Below are 10,734 nucleotides of genomic sequence, written 5' to 3' on the forward strand. Positions count from 1 at the left end.
TTGTTGTTGTTGCTGCTGTTGTTATTGTTGAAGATGACGCCGTTCATTAGTAGCTTAATTGTGGTTACTTGATTCTCTCGTCCGAGTTGGGTGTTGTTTCAGTTGATTGTTGGTTGGTTGTTTGTTGTTTTTATTGCAAAATTAGTACTAGTTTTTTCGTCTGTTTGTTTTGCTGCTTTACGATCGTAGGTTTTATTTATTTGTTTCTTAATGCTCTTCAACATAATTTAGATTTATAGCGTTTAGAGGTTTTAATTTTTGATGCAAGCGATGTGTTCAGTTTAGCTGTACGCGTGTGCTGCTTGTTTATTCATATGGTTGTTTACTGATTTAAATTTTATATATCAAAATTTTAAAATTTCGTAACTGAAAATGCTTAACAACTATGTTTCTTAATTGAATTATTTTAGAGAGAAATGTATTACACTTTTTTTATTTCATGTTGTTATGATACAGTTCTTATTATCAGCAATAAAAACACATCGCAGACTAGTTAGGTGAGTTCAGTTAGTTTGCATATATTAATAGAATGAACGTAAGACATGTGAACTAAACACAGGAATGACATTCAAAATTTAAATGAAATTAACATAACAACAATCAAACATTTCCTCAATCAAACAACCGATCAATCTATCAAGCACATGTTCAACCAAGCTCATGATTAATTGAAGAGGAACAAAGTAAAAATAAATCTTTGTCTCTTTCTCTTTATTTCTTTATTTTTCTATTTCTCTCTCTCTCTCTCCTCATTCTCTCTCTCTCTCTCTCTCTCTCTTTTTTCTTTCTCTTGTTTTCCTATTATTTGTACACAGCTCATCTATAATTATTTACATATTTTACCTTCCTTTCCAACTTTCTTCCGTTCACTTTTTGCTCCATTCATTTTTTTCCCAACATTCCTTCGTACCAACTCTCTATTTTTGCTCCTCTCTTGGCTCCATTTCTTGCTTTCCAATAAAATATTCTTATTTCATATTTTAAAAGCATGCTGATATTTGTTGGGGTTTCCACATTCAGATGCAAACACAGACACACGATGTCATCGTCATTTTGCTTTTTGAATACAAACCCGATGGGACGATACACGTTGAACTACACACAACTTTAAATACGAATAGGTGTATCGTATATCGCACTATGTTTATGTGTGCTTGCTAGTGCTTGTGTGTGTATCTATGAGTTTGTGTGCGCGTGTATGTGTCTCTGTGTGTCCTTTTGTGTGCGAGTGCCAGTGTGCCTGTGCGTGTGTGTGTGTGTATATGTGCGTGTGTGTGTAGCCTATCTTGCCTAATGGATGAATGCTTATTGACAAGAAGATTTTTTTAAACATTATCTTAAATGCATAAACATCAGTTTAGAAATTGAAAATAAATTTAAATAGTGCAGCTAACTGGAGGCAGTAACTTTCACTACAAACGAATGTGTGTGTGTTAACATGTGTTCGTGTGTGTGTGTATGTATTTTGTGTGTGTTGTGTGTGTGTGTGTGTGTGTCGGGCTAAACAAACATTCGTTTTTGTGGGTTGTTATGATGTTTTGTTGTTATGATCTGTTGTGCTGGTTTCACTGCAAACCTACTTATTAAAGTTGTTTAAAAATTTTTTTTTCAATATTTTCATTGCCTTTTTGCCTTTATGGATTTTGTGTTACTAGTGTTGTTGATGATCTAACGATTCTACAATTGCTGTTATTTTGTTGTTTTTGTTGTTGTTGCTATTATTCTTTGTTGTTGTTTTGTTGTTGTTAATGGGTGTTGTTATCAGACGTGTTGTTGCTGTTTAACTTGTGTTTAGTGCAGGATGTTTTGATAATGTAATTAAATTGTTTTATGTTTTTACAAGAATTTAATTTGGCTTTCTATACATTACTGTTGTTGTTGTTGTTGTTGTAGATTTTATGTGAAGTGTTGTGTGTGACGTTGTGTGTATGTGATACTTGCGTTCTTGTGATTATGTGTATGATGTTGTTGTATGTGATGTTGTGTGTGTGTGTATTGTTGTATTTTCTATATTGTTGGGAGCTTTGTTGCTGTGTCTATTTTGCTCCTGTTACATGCCTTCTTTTTGATCTAAATCTTGTTATCAGATACTGTTTTATGTTCTCCCATCATAAGTTCTTAAAAGGATTATTACATGCCTCAGATTTGTTTTTGTCATTTTGAATACTTGTAATCAACAATCATTTTTGTTTGTTGTGTTTCTCTTTTGGAATATTATTTAATTTTATTTTAATGACACAAAATTTTAAAGTGGCTGAATTTTTTTAAAATTATTAGTGAAAATTCAAATTGGATACCATGTTATAATTGTTGATTAATGAAGACTTTGAGCGTGAATGAGTTTAATAAGTTTAATCTTAAAAACAGTTTATAAGAAATGAATACAATTATTTATTTTATTTTCCAACTTATAATTGAATTGAAAATATTAACAATAGTTAAATTTTGTATCTAACTGAATGTTTGGTCTGTGCCACAAAGAGCAACAAACAGCATTGAAGACTGTCGAACCAGCAGCAGCTTCAACAACGAAACAAACAACAACAACAACAACAACAACGTCAGTTTTGTGTGAATGGCAGACATTTGAACCGCACTGTCCAGATCATCACGTGATCATCATCACTTCCGCCTTGTATGGACGCATGCGAAGCAACGATTGCATCTCATCTAAATACGGTCACGTGGGTTGTTGGGTGGATGTGACGTCACACTTGAATGGCCTATGTGGAGGCAGGACGAGCTGTCAGGTTTTGGTCATTAGTTTGTACCAGTTGCTCGTCGACTGTCCACGGGATTTCAAGGCTTTCCTCGATGCCACCTTCCAGTGTTTGCAGGGTGGGTCGGTTGTTTTTTGTTTATGTTTGCTTATATATTTACTTGTTGGTGTTGGATGTGTTGGAAATGGATTGCATTAACATCGGTACATTTTGTTTACAAACATGATTCATTCCCACATGCTTGCTCAGTGCTATCTATTGATCAAAACGATATTTGGGCTGTTTTTCAAGGTTTTTTTGTTTTAATTGTAAGAAAAATGTTGAGTGGTTTTGTTTTCATCATGTCTGAAAAGCGTTTCTAACGCTGCATTCAATGTTTCATAATGTTTCGTTTTGTCAAAATTTTTTCAACATTTGTTGTTGTTGTTGCTGCTGTTTTCTAACATCATTTTTGTTGTTGTTGTTAAAAATCTTTCGGTTTTGTTTCTATTGTTGGGTGCAATAAACAGATCAACATCAAACTTCCTCTGTTTTTTGATAGAGTTGTTTGAACATATTTTCAATTCCATTTTATATGAATGACTTTTCAATTTTTTGTTACAATGTGTACTAAAATAATTATTTAATTAATTTTTGCATTTGTAAATTATAACCACCAACGCTTAACTCTAACCCAACAAACACCAACAACACAACCAGCACATCACCGACAAGCATCAACAACACTTTCACCTCATCAAACATTTTTCCATTTTGAACAGTAATCAGGCCAGTGAACAATCAATGCTCACACCTTCCAAACAACAACATCGTCGACAACAACACTGATAAATATTTGCTGCTAAGCAACAGCACGACTTCCGGTTACCTGTCTAATTTGGTGTCACGTGACGCCAATGCCAAAAAAAACTGTCATTGGTTCATTTGGCTTCAACATGATTACCAAAGAATAAATTTAACTTTTATAATTTTTAACATAACATCAAACAACAAGAACGACGACGAAGACAGTTTTTCTTCGAACAGCAACTTCATGTACCACAGCCACAACAGCCCCACAACCAAATCTCGCTATAAAACTTACGTCATAAAAAGTTTTAACAATAAGATCGAGGACAATTTGATTACAAACAACAACAACAACAACATAAACAATGACATTAACAACGTCATTTACAACTCTAACAGGAATAGTCACAACAACCACAACAGCCACAGCTACAACAACCACAACGACGATGATGGTGCCGGCGAAATTTCTTGCATTCCCCTAGCAAGCCTCGCAGAAATAAGAATGGTGATTGAGGGAATGAAGGCGAGTGCAGTGAAAGAGAAAATGAGATATGTGTGTGTGGAGGAGAGATGGAGAGATAAAGAGGATGAAAAGAGGGAAGGTGGTGGCGGCTTCAATTTCGTTAGCAGGTATGGCATTAGTGGTGTTGAAATAAAAATGTTTGACGACCACAATAAAAACATCAACGATGTAAAAAGCGCTAACCACTATGCCGACATCAACAACAACAGCAACAACATCAACAACAACATCAACTTTTTACAACTGAAGATGGCTTATTACCTGATCAAAATAGAAGGTTCTTATGGAAACTTTTTAGTTTGATTTTCATCGTATAATGTCTATCACAACATCAATTGTTCTAAAAAGTTTCGATAATATTGAAATAAAAAAATTATTATTAAATAGAAACGTACTTTGAATATTTTAATAAAGTAACATTCAAAAAAGAAACACATTTGGAAAACACCATTTACAAAATAGTTTTGTATATGTGATGGTTGCAAATAATAACTTTTGCAATTCCTCACGTGGGACGGTTTGAAATGAAAAATTAAAACAAATACCTGACAAATTTTTTTACTGTTTAAACTTTCTTTATTAGTTAATTAAAAACTAGTTAAATATTTTCAACAGATATTAAAAAATTAATCAATTGTAATAATTTTTTTATATGAAATTTTATTGTAAACATGTACATACATATAATTGCAAACTTCCAAAACTTCACAATTTAAAATTACTTCTCCGTGTTCTGAAAAGAGTTTGTATGCTTCTCACCTAATTTTCAAATTATCGCAGAATATTTCAACGATTTCAACCCTAAAATAATTTCTTTCTTTTCAACCAATGAACATATTTTTCAATGAAATTATCTATTCATTTTTTGATTAATTTGACAATAAAAAAACAACTTAATTTAAATTAAACGGAGAACCTCAACATGGTAATTTGTAGTGATCGGATGCCCTCCATATCCCCTTCCTCCCAACTCCTGGTCTCGCATCATTGGTGAAGTTATGACGGTCACGTGCAACGAGACAGGTGAGTACTTCCGGTTGACCTGCAGCGAAGGTCAGTGGAAAGGTCAAGCTGATAATTGTTCGTCTGTTCTTTTCAATCAAGGTTGATCTTTTTGGTTTTAAATTTTTTGGGCGCTGCAGTTCAACAGAGCAATTGTTGTTGTTGTTGTTGTTGTTGTTGTTGTTGTTTTTATTGTTCATGTTTCTCTACATTATATGTACATACAATTTAGTTTATTTTTCTGTTAACTTGCACTACACATGCTCATACTGCTATGTAGAATAACTGGTTTATTATATACTTGGTGTTGTGGGATATGTTTGCAAATGTTGTCCACAATCTTATGCGCTGCACGATTACTTACCTGTTTGTAATGATCTGCATACACAATTGAGCACACGTAGAAATTTTCCTGCTAGCGTGCAAGCTGGAACAAAAGCAAATCCCATTTTGTAACTATTTAAATTAATTATTTCTTGAATAATTATTTAAATTTTAAGTCGTATCTAGATAGATATTGCTATCAAATTGACTAACATAGTCGTTATTAGTTAACGGATGATGACTTTTTCAAACCACATCAATCCGTGATATGAAAAACTACTAGTTTTGAAATGATTGCAAAACAAATGAAATACAAGTTATTTATAGAAGAGTACAGTAATTATATAAATACTCCCCCCACTATACATCACTCAATGAGCATGAGCAATAAGTGGATAACTTTTGTCATTACGAGATTTTCATTAAAAATTGCAACATTCGTTGTCGTCATCATCATCGTCGTTATCATCATTATCACTGCCACTAACAAGCAACAATAATAATCATGATCATCATTATTACCATCACAACACCATCATCATTATGAACGATGACCACAACAACAATATTAATAATAATCATAATCATCATCATCATCATCATCATCATCATCATCATCATCATCATCATGACCAACCACCCCATTAAAGATGTTGACAGGTCGGCATATGATTGGTTGAGCGAGGGATCATTGCATCAAGGTACGTGTGACGTCATATCTTCGATTGTTGAGTCACGTGATTCATAACTATCGAAAAAAACATCAACACACAAATAATAGTGAAAAAATAAGGAAAATATTATTATAAATTCATAATTTTTGTAATATAAATTATAAAAAAATTTATTTTCACGTTGGTGTACAATTGAAAGTTACACTGAACATATAAACTAGTTAAGTTTGTAATCAGTTTAGTTTGAAGCTTTGAAACAAGAGTTATGTTGCATAAAATACATAAAAATTGCACAACTTGTGTTGGCATCATTACAACATTTGTGCAAAAAGATGCTGTCAGTTGTCCATTCATTCATGATTTTATGTATCATACTAAAATTTACACACAACAGCATTTAACAGCATCAAGCAACAAACACACAAACAAACAAACAAACATAATAATGAACGAACAAACTAACAGTCAGTCAAACATACAGGCAAACAAACAAACAATAAAACCGTAACATGTTTTTCACTTGCAAAAAGGTTTGCTGCTGGTAGTTTCGTTGGGGGTGTTGATCGGGGTTGCCACGGGGGTCCTCATGTTGCTGGCTGTCCTCGCCTACACAAAAAAGTGAGCGTTGTTTTCGTTTAAGATATTCTTGTTTTTTGATTGCAATTATTTTGATTCTCTTGTATGGAATCATGTTTCTCAATAATTTATATAAAAAATTATTTCGTTGAAAATCTCAATAATTTTCGGAACTTTCATGGATTTTTACGGCACATTTTTATTAAATTACCATTTAAACAAAACAATGTTTTTGAATGTTAGAAACTTTATTTTGGGTTTGGTTTGCACAAAAATTAAATTAGCAGCACTTATCCACTTATTTCCTTCCATTTCTGTCAATGTCAAAACGTCGTTGGAAAATTATGTGGTGTTGTCGGAGGTTGGATAACGTGATTTGAACATAAGTGCTCGTGTTATTGTTTAATGGATCGGTCTAAATCGTTTGTCGTTCTGTCGTCTCTGCGTTGTTTGTCAGTGTTTGTGATGTTTGCTGTGTTTGTGATGTTTGCAGTGTTTGTGATATTTGCAGTGTTTGTGATGTTTGTCAGTGTTTGTGATGTTTGTCAGTGTTTGTGATGTTTGTCAGTGTTTGTGATGTTTGTAATGTTTGCAGTGTTTGTGATGTTTGTGGTGATGAGTTCTTAAAAAACTTCGAAGATGTTGCTCAACGGATGAACTCTGTTGATGATTTTCCTGACTTGTGTGATTTTTTAGTTAAACTATTCCACGGAACTCCATCTGCAGACATTAGCCACCCTTACATTGCAATTTCACAGTCCACGCATTAAAACCAATAATAACAAACGACAGCCTCAAAAGCAAAGACCAATGCACTACCGAATGATTGTTTTCAAGCATGTTTCCTAATGGCAAGCAACAAATTAAAAACAAGACGACTCACCTCACGAGAGGTTTTTATTTTTTTGAACCACAAGGCGAAAGTTGCGCAGAATAAGAAGCAGGTCAGCTTATGCATTGGCCACCGGAAGCTACTACCACCACGACAACCAGTCACATGGCCAACACAGTTACGACGATCCATATCATTCTCAGAGTCATCATCATCATCACAGTCATCAGAATCATCACCAGGATCATTCGTCCCGGCATGCACCTCAGCCTCCCCCACACCGCCACCCACTCACGCATCGTTATGATGATGAGATCCTCTACGCTCCCTACAAAATCCCCTCTTGCGTTGACGAACTGTTGAATGTCGACTGCAACATCAATGCACTGACCTGCAAGAACAACATTTGTTGTCACAACGACCTAAGTAGCAACATCAACAACAACATCAATAGCAGTAACAACTTCTGCAGCCCCAGCAACATATCTTCAGGTGCACTAACAAATATCTCACCTTCCACATTGACAACTGAACAGATGAAACCTCAAAAAATCTACGCTGAAGACAAACACTGGACTGCCAATAACTTCAACAATCTTAGCACAACTCAAAACATTAGCCAAACCATTAGTACTACCAACAACAAAACTGATGACAACAACAACGACGACAGCACCAACATCATCCACAACATCAGTAATTGTAATCATGTTAGCGATTTAAAAAAGGATAACACGACTGACAATTTCAACAAAAGCACGGACGGCAAAGTTCAAAACATTACTATCAACAACGACATTAACGATAAAAACATCGCCAACAACAAAAATCGCAACGACTTGTACGGTAGGTTATCACCGGACCCTTTGTTGCTGATGCAATTTGTCCAAGAAAATAGCAGCAACTACAACAGCAGCAACAACAACAATATCATCAACAGTAGCAACAACAACAACAAAACAGTCAATATTCCAGACTTTTACACAATGGTAGGCGCTGTTACAACATCAGCCGCCAGAAGCGGTCCATGCAGTAGTTACGATTGTGTCGCTCTGACGGCAGCTGCAAACAACAACAACACTATTATCACTTCTATAAGCAATAACAGCACAATTAACGATATAGATTTGGAGGTGGATCGAAGAAGGAATGATGACACAATTGGCGACTGTCGACTTACTGAAAACCTTCCCAACTGCCCTATCAGCAGTAACGTCGAAATCTTCAAATTTATCAACAACAAACATTTCAAGAGCATCAACAACAACAAAATAGAAACTGAAAATTTTATTAAATCTCCAGACAACAAGAAAGAGGTTAATATATTTTCAAATACAAATAATTTAACCCTTATCAAAGATGAGAACATTAATGATACGAACAACAAAACAAACTACAACAGACGTGCGGACAATATCAAAAATGTTAAGAACGAAAATAACATCGCAAATAACAACAACAAGAACAACCGCAACAACGACAACCGCAACAACAGCATTAAAGACAGCAGCGTTGACGTCATAAACATTAATTTAGCAACAAAACCTGCCTCAGAGAGAAGTTGGGTGTGGAGTACGTGGAACAAAAAATCAACACATCAACAACAACAGCATCAACACCATCAAGATCTTCCTCAATATCATCTAAACACGAAATTAGTGAATAAAAAATCTAAATTACAAAAGATGTTCTCGTCTCTATCTTCATTTACGCTAAACAGCGGCAGCTGCAACAACAGCAGTGTCCACAGCAGCACAACTTCAACTTGCAAGAAAGGTAGCACAAGAAAGAAGCAGAACTCAGTGTCCAACAGCCGAAATATTCATTATTCGAAGCTCGTCAAAAAACCAATTGACAGAATAAACAGAAAGCAGAGCACTGAAATATCAAATAACTGCAGTAGCGAAATTAAAAACAATCGCAACCGCACTAGCGACGACAACGTTGTTCATAACATCATCAACAACAACAACAACAACAACAACAATTCCAACGATGATGCCAAATTAAAATACGACCAACTAACTACATTCCGATGTGCAACGAGTTTACTTAGCAACTCCAGCACCAGCCAGAACAACAACAACAACATCAACAACAACAAAAACAAAAGCAGCATTAGTTACAGCAGTTACATTAACAACAACAACAACAACACTAACAGATCTAACAACATATTGGTACCACTGACGAGCGCAAGCATTACAAACGACTCCCTGCCTTATTATCATCACAGGTTCAACTCCGACAATCAATTTCATCAACAACATCATCAACAACAACATCATCAACAACACCATCATCAAAAACAACATCAACAACAACAACAACATCGTCAACAACAACATCAACAGCAACAAAAAAGCAGCGACACCAATGACAATTGTTTGACATCAGGATCATCATCAATAGCAGCAGCACTGTGTTATCATCAGCAACATCAGCATCATCATCTGCAACAACAACAGCAACAACAACAGCAACAACAACAACATTGCAACACAGATGATGATGACAGTTTATACGGCTGTCGTCATCATCAATCACGTGATATACTTCTACAATCACCATTATCAACACCATCACAACAACATCAACAATATTTAATATCGCCATACCATCATCGTCATCATCGTCATCATAATCAACTTTGTCACCATTACTCATCTGATGAAATGATGATTGACGAAAGAAGTTGTTGTGATGATGATGGTGATGATGATGATGACGACGATACCGAATCTAACTACGATTTATTTTCTCATCATTGCTCATGCATGTCTAACATTTCAAATAACATCAGCAACAACAACAACATCAACAAAAACTACAACAACAACAATAACAACAACAGCATCAACAACAACAACATCAACAACAACATCAACAACAACATCAACAACAACAACTGCAATGATGACGATAAAAATAACACTTTGAACAATAACAGCACAACAAAAAGACACAACAACAACGATAACATAATTAATAACACCAACAAAGGCAGCAACATATCAAACGTTAGTGCAAAAAATAGTATTAATAGTAGCATCAACAACAACAACAACATCAACAACATCAGCAACAACAAACCTGACCTAGTTATTCCACCTGCATTACCAGCCAAACCGATGCATTTGTTACTTCAACGTAATGTCGTCATGCAACAACAATATCAACATCAACAACAACAACAGCAACAACAACAGCTTCAACAACAATATCAACAACAACATCAACAACAACAACATCAGCAACTTTCTTGCCCTTCGTGTAAAAAGCATTACTTAA

At 34.9% G+C, this 10,734-nt stretch overlaps 2 protein-coding genes across 2 annotated transcripts; both read left to right on the forward strand.

Moving 5' to 3' along the window:
• Positions 1-2,645: 2,645 nt before the first annotated feature.
• On the forward strand, positions 2,646-4,338 carry HELRODRAFT_169404 (hypothetical protein; the record flags this gene model as incomplete). Its single annotated transcript, XM_009015219.1, has 2 exons — positions 2,646-2,838; positions 3,482-4,338. 2 exons carry the CDS (start codon positions 2,646-2,648, stop codon positions 4,336-4,338), a joined length of 1,050 nt encoding a protein of 349 aa, XP_009013467.1.
• A 1,651-nt stretch (positions 4,339-5,989) lies between these two features.
• Positions 5,990-10,734, forward strand: HELRODRAFT_169405 (hypothetical protein; the record flags this gene model as incomplete). The annotated part of the gene is made up of 5 exons (XM_009015220.1): positions 5,990-6,062; positions 6,566-6,653; positions 7,529-9,679; positions 10,298-10,463; positions 10,567-10,734. 5 exons carry the CDS (start codon positions 5,990-5,992, stop codon positions 10,732-10,734), a joined length of 2,646 nt encoding a protein of 881 aa, XP_009013468.1.

The sequence above is a fragment of the Helobdella robusta genome (assembly GCF_000326865.2).
Source record: "Helobdella robusta unplaced genomic scaffold HELROscaffold_15, whole genome shotgun sequence".
In the NCBI taxonomy this organism is placed as follows: domain Eukaryota; kingdom Metazoa; phylum Annelida; class Clitellata; order Rhynchobdellida; family Glossiphoniidae; genus Helobdella; species Helobdella robusta.